The sequence below is a fragment of the Limulus polyphemus genome, unplaced genomic scaffold (genome assembly GCF_000517525.1).
Source record: "Limulus polyphemus unplaced genomic scaffold, Limulus_polyphemus-2.1.2 Scaffold3506, whole genome shotgun sequence".
Classification (NCBI taxonomy): domain Eukaryota; kingdom Metazoa; phylum Arthropoda; class Merostomata; order Xiphosura; family Limulidae; genus Limulus; species Limulus polyphemus.
This window is the reverse complement of record NW_013669116.1, coordinates 4,946-21,374: the sequence shown is the minus strand read 5'-3', so window position 1 is coordinate 21,374 and position 16,429 is coordinate 4,946. Positions and strand designations below refer to the sequence as shown.

Sequence of the window (16,429 nt, the reverse complement as noted above, 5' to 3'; positions counted from 1 at the left end):
TTTTTGAATTTCGCGCAAAGCTACACGAGGGCTATCTGCGCTAGCCGTTCCTAATTTAGCAGTGTAAGACTAGAGGGAAGGCAGTTAGTTATCATCACCCACCGCCTACTCTTTGACTAACGAATAGTGGGATTGACCGTCACATTATAACGCCCCCACGGTTGAAATGGCGAGCATGTTTGGTGTGACGGGGATTCGAACCCGCGACCAGATTGCGAGTCGAGCGCCTTATCCACCTGGCCATGCCGGGCCACTAAGACTGGAAATCGAAAATCAAATCAACCTATTACATGTGTGTGTGTGCATAGTCTTAAAATATTTTGTCTTTTATATTTCATGTTTGTTAAAAATGAAAACTAATCTTGATTAAAGAGGTGTACATTTATTTATAATGTGACGGTCAATCCCACTATTCGTTGGTAAAATAGTAACCTAACTGCTGGCGATGGATGGTGTTGATTAGCTACCTTCCCTTTAGTCTCTCACTGCTAAATTAGGAACAGCTAGCGCAGACAGCCCTCATGTGGCTTTTCGCGAATTTCAAAACAAAATAAACTAATAAACGTTCCTCGTAATATATAAGTAATACAGGTAAAAATCCTTTCTCATAAACGTTGCTCGTAAAATATAAGTAATACAGGTAAAAATCCTTTCTCATAAACGTTGCTCGTAAAATATAAGTAATACAGGTAAAAATCCTTTCTCATAAACGTTGCTCGTAAAATATAAGTAATACAGGTAAAAATCCTTTCTCATAAACGTTTCTCGTAAAATATAAGTAATACAGGTAAAAATCCTTTCTCTGACAAAGAAGAGACAGAGTTCATCTTTTAGCTCTGTCTTCTCTGAGACAATATAGACAGTCAACATTCATGGTGAATTTTCTGTACATCCAACTCTCTGAAAGTTCGCTGCATTATAAAACTGTAACTTTATTTTTAATTTTATGCGTAATTATCCTTAAATACTCAATCAAAGGCGACATTTTTGCTGCATTGAATCCACAACTTTTGCCTATCAGTAGAGGTGGAGTATTTTGTACATTCAATACTCATACGATATACGATCATCACACGTAGCCATTAGACAAAACAATAAGGAAAAAAATCGTTGGAAGCGACTTAAAAACACGTGTTTCCATCTTTGTTTTCTAGGACTACTTTTATTCCTTATTGTAGCGCATCTACAAGTTCCATTCCTCAAATACATAATTTGACATGAAGCACACGGTTTCGTTCACTAATGATGATCTCCAAGCACTATTATATTTATCTAGTGAGACTTGTGGGATAATCGCCATATTGTAATAACTTTAATACTCTTCCAAGAAATTGTAGAATTTGGGTCACTAAATGACCTCTTAATCAGGTTCCTACAAGCTGTAATTTTTGGAGAGTCAGATGTTTTAGTATTAACTCCATGTTTTACAATCGTTGCTGAACTCTAGATAATATTTGAAACCAGGCTTTTTTCCTAATAACATGGTGTTTACATGTGTTTAAAGGATACAGATGACTGTCTGAAAGGTCATTGAAATATCAAGTTAATCAGTCAGTTGAGGATCTAGTTCATTTAACATCTGGGGAAGAATGGGCACATCTTTGAACACATGTTTCAATTTCTTTGTCCAACACCTGTATATGTATGTATGGATCTTGTTGCAAACAGCAATCATATCTATATAAGAATGATCGTATTTTAATAATTCACATATTGTACAACAACAACTCACTGACAATGTCGGCACTATATCGAATAAGAATAGGAACATCTACTGCTTATAGCAGATAAATTACTTACATACAGGGCCACATTTACGCATAAGCAGTGCAGGCAGCTGCCTAGGGCGGTAAATTTAAAAAACATCGAACGAAAACGTAAAAAAAAAATTGATTAATTATTATGTTTTTATTTAATTTTGTAATATGGGGGCGTTGCAACTTGCAACCCGCAGCACCAAATTGAGATACCAATCAAGAGAGCTGAGCGATCATGTGACTTAACTAATACAAAGGCTTAATTTCTGGAGCGATCATGTAGAGGGGGGGGGGCGGCAAATAATATCTTCCTAGGGCGTCCCTGCTCACATATCTTACAAAAATAATACCTATAAAACTCTTTTAACACCATAACAACGCGAAGCGTTTAAGTGTTAAGGTTGGAAAAATTCTTAAAATTTTACTGTTACACCTCCGTTCTTTAGTTAATTTTCCGTAAATTCGTTCCGACGAAACTTTAGCGACACAAGTCCTTTCTTAAATAAAACTGGTTTATTCTTTCTGAATATAACTTTGCGATACACTTAATTTCAACAGTCGCGCTATAACATACGTCTCACGAGCTCGACTTCAACAATACTCCGTTCAATTACACACTCTCTGACTGCAGTTCAATTACTCATTGCCTCTGTTGTCCCGTCACGGTGTGACCGTCTTATATATATACAAGACTAACACATATCTAGTAAATGCTAGGGCATTCTTGAAGTAACAGGATATTTCTAGAAAGAGGTGGCGTGATACTAGTCATGTGACCTCGCTGACGCAACAATACTATGAAGCTCCACAATATGCACTTATTTATCGCAAACTCTTAAGATTATCCGTGACAAGTCTTTCAGGGCCAAACATACAATTTAATCACACGGCTAATTACAACAACTACGTAAAAATAACAATGACAATAAAAATGAAACGTCAGGCTAGAACGCAAACACGACTTCGTAAATCAACAATGAAATGAAAACTTTAATAACTCGTTCTATAAACTTCATTTTTGGTTTTAACTAGTTAACGCAGATTTCACAGTTCTGACAAGTATTTATAATCACACACTGGAAATATCTCTCATTTCCCAATTGCTTAAAATAATAACATTATGTAACTCCACTATACTAACTTTACACTTTAAGTATAACATTTCACACTAGGTGCCGCCACATTATAAACAAAGATTACAATTGAATTTAATTCGCGATCTACCTTTATCAGTGCTTTTATTTACAAGTTCGACAACAAATATAAACAATCCCATCCTGGAAATAAGTTTCTTTTTAAACGGCGAAATATTGGAAGACCAATAGGCCTAAAAACAAATTAACTCCAAATATTTTTCTCTCTATTTCTATATTTCTCTTAAGTCAAAACTAAAGATGTGTTAAAAAACATCTAAGATCCATCTTTTTGTCTTCCACATGTCGCTGCCAAGTAAACTTTTCTTTCAAGTTTAACTATCGGACTTGGATGATGAAAGACAAAAGTTTCTACGAAACGTTATTTATGAGTGTAGTGTAAAAGTTTGTATCAAAACGAAAGGTTTCGGAGACAACTTTTTATCATAAGACGCTGTTTATTAAATTAAGTTTTCGAAGAAATCATCGAATGTATATCCTGAATATCGACTTTAAAAAAGGTTAAACAAAGGTTTAAATATACTGAATGCGTAAAGGTATAGAAGCATTAAAAAACAATAAAATACATAAATTTCAAGGAATATGGAGAAAAATAACTATAGTCAAATATTATTATCGTCACGAATGCCAGGTCTATTAATACAATACGTATTGGAATTGGTGTTTTATATTGTATATAAAAAAAAAATTCATTTTTTGTGTATTCCGTGTCTAGAAATCTGTAAAGTTTACGCAATATGCGTTTTCTAAACATTTAATTTAATTTCTTGACACGATGGTGCCGTTTTTAAAACGTCTACAATAATTTATAAATTAGTCAACAGATGGCACGAAGGTAACATTCTTACAAAGATAATTTTATTATTAAGCACAAAACTACAACAACAGGCTAACTAGGCTGTCCCTTGCGTGGCTATCGAAATCCGATTTTTAGCGTTATAAGCTATAAGACTGACCACTGAGTCACCAGAGAGAGACAAAAGAAAATCAGTAAAATAAAAATTTAGAAAACATGAATAGACAAATATTCAATGAAACAGAAGATAAAAAGTAACAATGTTTTAAAGAATAAAATATGTCATCATCTTTTGTCAAAATTACCAGGTCTAATTGCAATTGGTCTCGACCATACCTTCAGTAAACCATTAGTTTGGACTGTGGCAGTCCTAAGCCCTCCACTTAATAAACACGTATATATATACGTGTGTGTCTGTAATGTACATAAATTTGATTGGTAATTATGGGAATGAAATCTTTTATTTTATAATAGCTTCATTTGTAACACTTAGGTTAACTACTCATTCCACCATTTTTATGAAGTCATCTGATGTGTGTCAGTGGTAAATTTACGAAATCGCAATAATAAAGTCCGAGGTTCGATTCCCCGCGGTATACAGAGTGTTGAGAGTCCATAATGTATCTTTGTGCTAAAATAAAAAACAATCATATAGAAAATATCCACTGAATACATATTAATAATTAAATTTCAAGATTAAACTTTACATCAGTGTTAGAAGAGGGAATGTATATTATAACTTTCCCTTAATTATGAAATATTATCAGTAAATAATTTTTGTAACTGATACAAAAGTAATGAAGAAAGAAATAAGACATTGTCATTCAAATCCCAGCTCAAATATTCTAGATATATTTAGAAATATAATATATTTTTTACTCCCATGCACAGACTTACCACCGAAGGATGGGAGAGGGTAACTAATTTTTTTATTTTGTGTTTTCGTTATGAATAAAGTATTTCTTATGCACTAAAGTCTGATCTCCTGTGCTTCTAGGAATCACTGAAACCTATTTTGTGATGAGTTTTAAACGGTATAGTTAATATTTCTGGTTTCACTGTTGTATTTGTTTTTGCAAACTTTGAACATTGTCAGGAGTTCTTCAACTCTAGACATACCACCATAAGGTTATAAACAATAACTACATAAATATATCATTTTGTCAATTAAGTTATAGAAAAAAACTACATTTACAATCTAGATAATAATAATAAAAACTTTTTATTTCAGCAAACGTTTCGTCCTTGTGGTTTCATCAGGGCTGATTGTAAATATATCAATACTCAATTGTAAAGAAAGACAAACGTAAGAACAACTTCGTAAATCAACAATAAAACAAAAGCTTTAATAATTAAGCATATAAACTTGAATTTTTGATTGAATCCGTTAATGCAAATTTAATGATTTTGATAAGTATATATAATCACATGCTGGAAATATCTGCCATTTTCCCAAATGTTTAAAATAGTAATAATAACATTATTATTACTTCACCAGAGCATTAAACTAAACTCTTTACACTTTAAATTACGTACAACATCTCACACTAGATGCCGTTACATTATAGGCACAAATTACTATTGAATTAAATTCGCTATCTAACTTATCAGTACTTTTATTTACAAATTCGACAAGAAACACAAATAATTAGATCTTGGAAATAATAATTTCCCTTTAAGCGCCGAAATATTAGAAATCAACAGACCTAAAGGCTGTTATAAAAACAAATTAATTGCTGGTGTTTCTTTTTTCACGTTCACCTTAATTTGTCCATTGCGGCTCAAAACTAGAAGTAAGTAAAATAGCATTTAATATCTGCCCGATAATATTTTCGTTTAGTACCAGAACTTCTCAGTTGAGCTGGAAGATGAGAAACAAAAGATTTTGTGAAACACTATTTATACATGTATTATAATACTTGAAAAATGTCATAAAATATTTTATTTACTATCTTCCAGCTCATATAACGAGTTCTGATACTGTGGTTGTTTTTTTTTTTTATTAAGCACCAAGCTACACAAAGATCTATCTGTGCTCTTCCCGCAACGGGTATCGAAACCCAGTTTCTATCGGAAAAAGTCCGCAGACACGCCGCTGTGCCACTAGAGGGCTTCTGATATTGAACCAAAACTTATTCATTAAAAGCAACCTTTAACCTACGTGTCGTTTTTATACATTTATTTTGTGAGCAATAAATTTCCATGTATACAGTATAGATTCATACTCATTTTTCCTTTTGTGTTTTCATTGGTTAAATATTTTAAGTGTATTTCAAAATATTGAGGTATACTCTGGGACACGTTTATCTTAATTTTACGTTTTATTAATGCCAAATTTGATCTATTTTATTATGATCTTTAAAATATTCACAAGGTTTCACTGTTTTATACTCGGTTCAATATTAAAATACTTGTGACACCCTGATGTACCGGATGACGTAGCCTAATGCTGAAACTAATCGCTATAAATATATATTAATGAAACCTAAAAGGTAATAAAGCAACATTTGTTAATTTATCATTTTTCTCTTAATACCCACTTTACTATGACATACAAATTGAGCCATACATACATTCATTACATTTATAATACAATTATTATAGTATACAATATCTTGATATTAAAATAGTATATTAAATTTCAAAACAAATGAAATTAAAAAGTTATTTATATCTTATGCAGATTTTATCTGTCTCTATACCAATCTATCAAACTAACTATCTGTCAATAAGAAATATTTTGAGGATAATTTATAAAAAGCTGATTAGAAAATAATGAAGTATCAGAACAAACTACGCATCAAAAGATTATCAAAATATACATGAAAAGCATTACATCACCCAAAGTACAGTCAATTTTTGAACAACAGCAAAGGGAACAAAAACACGTAAAATGCTCGTTTAATCAATCGGTACCATTAAGTTTTATATGCGATTCAGATTCGTTTTAAGTGTGTGTTTACTTCAGATATTAGTGATATTATTTGTTTCCTGGAATTATTATTGTTGTTGTTAATATACATTATTTTATTTACAGTATTCTTCTTCAAATTAACATTTTCTACAAAACTTTCATTTTGTAAATTTTCACTTATTATAATTGATATTAAGAAGAAACCTACTAAGTCTTAATGATTAAAAATATTTTAGCAGATTTTAAACCAGCAGATGTCACACAAACTCTACGGATAGATGGCGACAAAAATCAAAAGAAGTAACTTAGGCCTAGCAACAAAAATACACGGGACGTCAACTGTTGCAGAATTAAAGACGTACGTAAAATTAAAACAACAAAACACATTATGTTTCGACAGAAAGAAAGAATTAATTAAAAGGTTAGTTTAAATCTGGTCTTTAGAACACTGTTGCTAAGTTAAGAGTAAGACAAGTAATCGAAGTTATAAAATTTGCGAAGCGATTCAATAATAAGTGATTGTTATAATTAAATCTGTCGACATTAAAACGTACATTAAAAATAAAATGTAATTTAAACTCTGATTAACGTTGGTCTTAACAATTTATTTACATTTGATAGTGATGTCTATCATAGGTTCAGAAATGCTTACTGGTATGAAATGACATGGATAAAGTTAATATAAGTTTGGTAATCATTAGCATTTAGCAGTTGCTTTAACTGTAAATATTCAAATATTACTAGTACTAGTTATCTTTGAGTGTCATAAGAGCTTCATCTAATGATATAGTTATCTCTGGATAACCTGTCAGGCCTAACATATAACGCTTGTTATGCTTTTTCATCTTCTACGATCAGGAGACAAAAAATCAGAGAAACCAGAATTACATGATGTATTATTTGATTTTTATACATTATTTAATTATCTTACATTTGTTTTTTCTATACCACAATAATTAATCTGAAAATTTGGTTTGGGCCTATTATGCTCTGTTTTGGTTGTATTTGTTGACAACTTTTCTTTGACTTTTCTTCGTATATAACCGGTAACACAACTATTTTGAGTAACCAGATAGCAGTTTTATTAACATTTTTAACCACCAGTAGGCCTACTGCGTAGGATTCCTATTCTCAAGTCCAATAAGATATATATTATGGTCTGCCATAGACTTTCCGTGTAGCGCCATATATCGAATGTATTTTTTAAAGTCATATGTTTGAGCATTACCTGTAACTTCCGCTATATTATTGATTCAGTTTATAATCAATTGAGCAGTTTTGATTGAGTAAAGGGTAGATTTACAATATAATGAAACTGCAATACAACTGCATATTATTACATTGTTAAAATAAGTAAATAAGACACGACCTATTACTTTTATTACTTATTTTGTGTATTTTTTATGCCAACGTTTCACCATTACAGCTTATCGGGGCAAAAAAGATACTTTCCAACTAATATTTGTTATATAAGCCTAAAATCAATTAGCAAGTGTCTTGTTTGACCTGACGAAGTCGTAATAGCGAAACGTTGGCGTAAATCTAAATTCATGTTTTGCTTATTTAAAACAGCGAATACAACTGTCCTGTTTGTGCTACAAACTTTAAACTCTCATTTATATTGTTCCACTTTAATTGCCCGTATAAAAAAGACAACTGACGTTGAAACCAAATAAGTAAAACTAGATTTAAGGCGTTTTTAAAATTGGAGTTTTTCATTTGATTGGTTTCTTCTGTTAATTCATCTCTACGCCGATCAATGAAAGATGGATCTGAAAAGAGATATAAAATAAATCAAATAAGAATGTTTTCAAATATGCATAATCTCTGACAAAAGTTTGTAGTTCAAAGAAAAGTAATGTAACTATATCTTATTAAATGTAGAAAATGAAAAATCTGAAGATAAACCGTTGTATCATTTGATTTGTATCCAGTTTTCAACTTGATGGTAATACAGTGTATTAGGATAAGTTAACAATAAACAAACAAACAACTACTTAATCTTAAATTAGCCATATAGGAGTCGCTATTATCAGTTATCTCGGCAATCGAAACGTTTTACTCAAAAAATTAAATTCCTGATAGAATTCATTTTATTATTACACGCATATCTGCTCATGTATGATGGAATAGTTTATGACTCACAGCAGTTGTAATATAATTCTTTGGGCCTTATTTGAAAATTTTAATGTTGTTCATCAGTCTGCCTTTGGAGCAGTGACTTGTTGGAGACAAAAGCTGGATATGAAATGTTATTTTTACACACGCTGATTTAAAATCCGAAATGGATAAATTAAGAGGAATGTGGAAAAACAAAACATGTACAGTTTCCGTGATTTGTATTAGTCTGTACCTCCCTCACACACAATATATTTGTACTTCGATAATCTTTGTAAAGCCAATGGTAACACGAACCTTTAGGGACAACAGAATTCCAATAATCAATTTCACTAATGAAAAAGGCTTCTGTGCTATAGACAACAATAACAAAGGTACTTCGTTGGAAAGTCAATGCTATGATAACAATTGTGTCAAATATATAAAGTCCCGAATCTGTGGGTACAAAAAGACGATGGCCGCTTAAGATAATAAAGTCAGTTATGTAAGTCAATTGGCTACTATCAAAGTATACAATAATACCGTTGGAATATAAACTATTACAGAATATCTACTAGATCTAAACGATGGTGGTAGCCAGTATTTATTTGGGTGCTAGATGCTCTGTAAAAATTCTTGGTCAATTTACAGACAATGTTATGAGAAATACAACATTTTAGACTACATATGCCCCATTCTGAACTATTAGTTTCTAAAACCAGGCACTGGTCGTCCGAGAACCCTGAGAGAATAAGTAGAAACAAATCTGCCTGAAATAATATTTGATGAAACAAACCATTTATTGATCCTAAGGATGCTGCGTAATGAATGGGTGCATCTCTAAAGAATCTATATTGTGTGAAAAAATCTGCCTGAAATAATATTTGATGAAACAAACCATTTATTCATCCTAAGGATGCTGCGTAATGAATGGGTGCATCTCTAAAGAATCTATATTGTGTGAAAAAATCTGCCTGAAATAATATTTGATGAAACAAACCATTTATTCATCCTAAGAATGCTACGTAATGAATGGGTGCATCTCTAAAGAATCTGTATTGTGTGAAAAAAAATCTGAAATCCCACTTTGTATCAAATACTTTACAGGTTTTAAACATGATAGAAATAAATCACTTGTAAGAGGATATTAAAGAGTTTGCTAATGTTTATAAAGTTAATTTTTTGTTTTTGCAAGACTTTCAAAGTGTTGATGTGAATTATTTTCAATAAACATATTTTCTTATATATTTATTATTTTTTTGCCCATGTAAGTGTGCACGTTAGTATAATTATTATTCATAAAACGATGTAAGAAATGTTTATCTGATAGACTGGCTAAAAAAATCAGTTGGTCAAATATGAGTTAATTCTTAAAATACGACATACAAAGAATGATCTACAAATGGTACCATTCTATGATTATTTATATTTTATTGACAACATACACAAATGTCTGCTTGAAAACAATATTACTGCTTTCCTTTTTTGAAGACCATTAGAAAAAGTATTTTATATTAATGGCAAAATTACTAACTACCTGCCGCCTTATTTAATTTTGAACAACTGACCAGAGGGAAGGCAGCCAGTCAGGGTCATTCTACCATCCATGCTAAGGAATTGACAGTCACTGTTACAACTCTAAATCTTCAAATGTGAGGCACTGAAAACTTTGTTTTAAATATCTTGTACCACACTTATGTTTTAAGTCAGATTTGGGCATCTCAACTGAAATCTACATTTCTCGCAGTGACTCACGTTACTTAAACATTAACCCTATGAATATTTCATTTCTAGCAGATAAGGAATTGGTATGAACACCACCTTATGACACATGGGCTAAATAGTCAGGTCAGAGACTTTTAAAGTTCAAATGTAGTCTTCTCCACTGTATCTAAAGTGAATAACGAAATCGACTGTCCTGGTTATATCGTTCCTATAGATGAAGGTGCATATCGCGGCTCGAGCTTCGGACCTACGTAGCCCAGCACGCTACCCACTAGGCACGCCTAGGCCAGTAAATATGGTGGGAAATCAAACTTGGCGTATGTACGTTTGGTGTTATTTTTGTCACGTTATTGTGCGAGAATAATTAGACATAATTAAATTACCATCGGAATATGAAATAAATGTCTAAAGAGAATTGTAAATGAGAAAATATTTTGGAAAAGTTTGAAGTAGTAAGCCACTAGCTTGTTAATGTTTATTATATTATAATGATGTTTGAAGTAGTAAGCCACAAGCTTGTTAATGTTTATTATATTATAATGATTTTGGCACCCGAAAATTCGTAAAAAAATGCCCCCTAGTTTATCATTTCAACATTAGAGTTGAGAGCCCTATGTGTAGCTTTTCGCAAAAATTCTGAAAGAAACGTCCTTCGTGGAATTTCTAGTCAATTACATTAATATTTATAACTTAAGGCAAGAACAGCGACTACCTGAAGTTACCAGCCCAATTCTTTGGTTTTATCGATAATATTCTGTAGAAACCAGTTAATGATAATAATGGTCACAGCTTTGTTTGGAATTCAAACTGAAGTCTTTCTTCGTCATTAACAGCTGCAAAACAGTACAACATACCTATTTATTAAAGACGGTGTAGAACACTCTTAAGGTAGCTTTCTTAGAGTTGGAAACAAACCGATGTCATCTCTTAAAAAGGAACAGAAATGACATACAAACTGGACGTAACAAAAACGTACTCAGTCTTGATTTAATGTACACGAGAGCGTATCTCACTGGTTGTTATGTCGTGGGAAGTTTTATTCGAACAATACTTGTGATTTCTGATGTTAACTTTTTGTACAGACACTTTTTTCCCAGATAGACAGTTTCTTAGTGGTGTGTAATGTACCTGCCTTACTTTAATTATAGTATGATGGGTGTAAGTCTCTGTGACAGAAGATATGTTAAATTTATACTCTTCTAAAGCTGTGTTTATATTGTAGCCGTTCCCTGGTCAGTGTTACTTAAATATGAAACCACTGGATACAAATAATTATTATTCGATTTGTATAGTTAGTAGTTGTTTCTATGAAGGAGAAACTGTCCAAACCAGTGATGAGGCGACTCAGTCCAATAAACTGAACCTCACTATTGGGTTCTTATTACAAGTATCTGTTGGTTATTAAATCTACGTCTTAGATGAAAATCATTCTGGTTTATGGTGTAGATAGCAACCTTGACCAAAATGACCTATTACTTTTGCTCATCTGTAGCTTCAGCAACGAAAATTACCAGAAATCAACTCTTAACATTGTAAACAGTGAGACAATTAGCAGTTGATTTAAAACAAACATATTTATGTATTGTGCTTGATTTTCCAATTATTAATTTAAAATTCTACTGATAGGTCATTTTACCAGAGAAAATCTAAATATTACCATTCCTATAACCTAAAGACATTCACATATTAGACTTGGTAGAAAAGTATAAATTTAACATATATTCTGGCACAGGTGGCTTAAACTCCTAAGGCCTTCCACAAATTAAACTTGATAGAAAAGTACAAAATTTAATACATTTTCCGTCACAGGTGGCTTAAACCACTGAGGGCTTCCCACACATTAAACTTGATATAGAATCGTTTCGCTAATAATGGGGGTGCTTTTAATCAATACCGAGAGTCTGAAAATATATAGATCGTAAATACATGTTTGTGTGGAGAATGAAAGCTTTTCCAATCGATGAAGTTGTGTGCACGCATTCGAAAATCTTCTAGTAGCATGTGCGAGAATGTATTCTCTTCGAAACAACAGTCGTAAAGATTTTTCTGCATGATTTTATCCGAAATCAATGACAAAGATCCGAACACGTGTTTGCATGGAAACTGAATTATTAATGTAATCACCTCAACGTAAAGATATCCAAGAACTGATTAAGAGTATACTTGCTTGTCTTGAGTGTATCACGGCTCAATTATTCTCAACAAAAGGTTACGATAATCGCCACTGGTATCTGCTGCCACGTCGTCTGCAAGATTGCTTCCGTACTGGATCAAATACAGTTCTTTGATGTCTTTTAAATCCACCTGGTAAACGTAATTAAAACAGAGATAAATTTAGAAATTAAAAATGTATTCGGTATACTAATAAATTTGAAAAAATGAAATTAGGTTCCAATAAAGTATATATATATATTTATATATTTCAGTAAATAAATAAAGTATATATAAAATTATCTCGTTACGCCAGTATAGCATATAAACGAAATTCGCTTAGTATGCAAATATAGTAAACATAAAATATAAACAAGAGACAGAAATACTGAAATAAACACAAAAATGCAAGTGAATACATAAAGTATAGAATAAACATACAATTAGGACTAAATTTGTCAAATATAGATAAAAATAAATACATACACACCACAAAAATAGGGTTACATAATGGTCTTTAAATAAATTTGCCATTTTCTATGCATTACGTGAAAATAGAAGTCTTAGATAGGTTTTTTTACCTCTGACCTGGACACCAGGATACGGATGAGAGTCTTGTCATCAGTTCCTGGCCCTTGCATACAGTTATGTAGTTCTTCTGCGAAGTACTTTTTTGCATCATCTATACAGGCCACTGTTGGAATAGACAATGAAATCAAATCATGCAAGGTTTTCTGCTGGGACTAAAATAATGAAGGACTATCTTCAATTGTGTATATTTCAAGTGTATCTGCTCCTCGGTAAAACACAACCGTATTAACGACAAAAATTTGTGTTCTTCTGCTATTGTATACTTTAAAACAAATTGAATTGAAAAGATAAGTTTAGTCTAAAACTAAAGTTTAGACTCCGAAAGATGGCAAAGAATGGAAACCAATAGATCTGACATTTGTGATAAAAATTACATAAGCTGTAAATGTTGTTTTTTTCCCTACATTCCTCTTATTTTAATCAACTCGAATTTCAGATCAGATGTATGTAAAAATAACACTATCACTTATATCCCACTGCCTAGGAGGCATTTCGTACAATGCCAGAACTCATCAGTTGGGCTGAAAATGAGAGACAACAGTTTAATTGAAACGCTATTGATATAAAACCTATAATAATATTGAAGAAAGACAAATATGGATTTTAAATTCTATTTTTTCACATCCCTGGTTTGAAATCTGAAATATACAAATTAAGAGAAAAGTCGAAAAACTCATGCAGTTTACATAAATGTTAAGCCTATTAATCTAAAGCTACTGCCTTTATCTCTTTTTTTTTATTAAACGTTTCCGTATATAGTCATTTAATTGTAGATAAACTAACTGGTTGAATTAACTACAAAGAGTTGGAAAAAAAATGTAAGAATTTATACAGAGAATTGGATTTGTCTATAAAAGATTTTATAGATTTTACTCACTTAAAAAAAACACCCACTAGTAATAACGAAGTAAGAAGAGAATGATATAGTATTTTTTTTAATTCTATAAAACGTTTGATTAACTTGGTTTCAACTAAAATTTGCCTACATAAATAGAGGAAATGTCTTTTCCTCTTATTATACTAATCAGTTCATCAGTGATTGGTTGTAAACAGAAAGTGTTACCTATTGTTGCTAGAGCTGCTCCCAGAGATCCGTTGAATTTTGTCCGGATGTTCTCTGCAAGATTCTTACCAGATATCCGCTCATAAGCATTAAACAAGAGTTTTAGCTGGGCGACATTCTGGCCACTTAATAACTTAGCAAGGACTCTTTCTTCCATACTTCCTGCATTTCTTCCTGCCTGTAAAAAAACTATTTATCCCTTTACGAGCTTCACATTATTTTCCGTTGTCTTCTATTGATCCCCCATTTGCCCTCTTTAGCCACTAACAATATGTGATATACTTCTCAATTCTACTTTCGTGTTTAAACAAACAAATCTTACCACCCGTCTGCAAGGTGCAAACATTTTCTGTCATCTGTTTCCCATATTATTTGTGTCTGTACGCAAACGTTATCTGTCACCTGTTTCTCATGTTATTTGTGTCTGTACGCAAACGTTTTCTGTCACCTGTTTCCCATGTTATTTGTGTCTGTACACAAACGTTTTCTGTCACCTGTTTCTCATGTTGTGTGTGTACACAAACATTTTCTGTCATCTTATTTATTTGTTTGTAATTAAGCACAAAGCTACACAATGGGCTATCTGTGCTCTGCCCACCACGGGTATCGAAACCCGGATTCTGACGTTGTAAGTCCGCAGACATACCGCTGCACCACTGGGGGGCTCTGTCATCTTATTCCCATGTTATTTGTGTCTGTACGCAAACGTTATCTGTCACCTGTTTCCCATGTTATTTGTGTCTATATACAAACATTTTCTGTCATCTGTTTCCCATGTTGTGTGTGAACACAAACATTTTCTGTCACCTGTTTCCCATGTTATTTGTGTCTGTACGCAAACGTTATCTGTCACCTGTTTCCCATGTTATTTGTGTCTATATACAAACATTTTCTGTCACCTGTTTCCCATGTTGTGTGTGTATACAAACATTTTCTGTCACCTGTTTCTCATGTTGTGTCTCTACGCAAACGTTATCTGTCACCTGTTTCCCATGTTATTTGTGTGTGTGTGTACAAACGTTATCTGTCACCTGTTTCCCATGTTATTTGTGTGTGTGTACAAACGTTATCTGTCACCTGTTTCTCATGTTATTTGTGTCTGTACACAAACGTTATTCTGTCACCTGTTTCCCATGTTGTGTGTGAACACAAACATTTTCTGTCACCTGTTTCCCATGTTATTTGTGTCTGTACGCAAACGTTATCTGTCACCTGTTTCTCATGTTATTTGTATCTATATATAAACGTTTTCTGTCACCTGTTTCCCATGTTATTTGTGTCTGTACATAAACATTTTCTGTCACCTGTTTCCCATGTTATTTGTGTCTATGTACAAACATTTTCTGTCACCTGTTTCCCATGTTGTGTGTGTACACAAACATTTTCTGTCACCTGTTTCCCATGTTATTTGTGTCTGTACGCAAACGTTTTCTGTCACCTGTTTCCCATGTTGTGTGTGTACACAAACATTTTCTGTCACCTGTTTCCCATGTTATTTGTGTCTGTACGCAAACGTTATCTGTCACCTGTTTCCCATGTTATTTGTGTCTGTATACAAACATTTTCTGTCACCTGTTTCCCATGTTGTGTCTGTAAGCAAACATTTTATGTCACCTGTTTCCCATGTTGTGTGTGTGTATACGCAAACGTTATCTGTCACCTGTTTCCCATGTTATTTGTGTCTGTTCGCAAACGTTATCTGTCACCTGTTTCCCATGTTATTTGTGTCTGTAGGCAAACGTTATCTGTCACCTGTTTCTCATGTTATTTGTGTCTGTACGCAAACGTTATCTGTCACCTGTTTCTCATGTTATTTGTGTCTGTATACAAACATTTTCTGTCACCTGTTTCTCATGTTATTTATGTCTGTACACAAACATTTTCTGTCACCTGTTTCCCATGTTATTTGTGTCTATATACAAACATTTTCTGTCACCTGTTTTCCATGTTATTTGTGTCTATATGCAAACATTTTCTGCCACCTGTTTCCCATGTTGTGTGTGTATACACAAACATTTTCTGTCACCTGATTCTCATGTTGTGTCTCTACGCAAACGTTATCTGTCAACTGTTTCCCATGTTATTTGTGTCTATATACAAACATTTTCTGTCACCTGTTTCCCATGTTATTTGTGTCTATATACAAACATTTTCTGTCACCTGTTTCCCATGTATTTGTAC

The 16,429-nt window shown here is 32.6% G+C and overlaps 1 protein-coding gene across 1 annotated transcript; it reads right to left on the bottom strand.

The window, feature by feature from the left end:
• Positions 1 to 6,445: 6,445 nt before the first annotated feature.
• On the bottom strand, positions 6,446 to 14,427 carry LOC106469476 (annexin-B12-like). Its single transcript, XM_013929974.2, has 4 exons — positions 14,249 to 14,427; positions 13,176 to 13,288; positions 12,611 to 12,747; positions 6,446 to 8,393 (listed from the first exon to the last, which is right to left on the bottom strand). The coding sequence occupies exons 1-3, from the start codon at positions 14,403 to 14,405 to the stop codon at positions 12,625 to 12,627; spliced, it is 393 nt and encodes a 130-aa protein (XP_013785428.2). The 5' UTR covers positions 14,406 to 14,427; the 3' UTR covers positions 6,446 to 8,393; positions 12,611 to 12,624.
• Between the last annotated feature and the right edge of the window lie 2,002 nt (positions 14,428 to 16,429).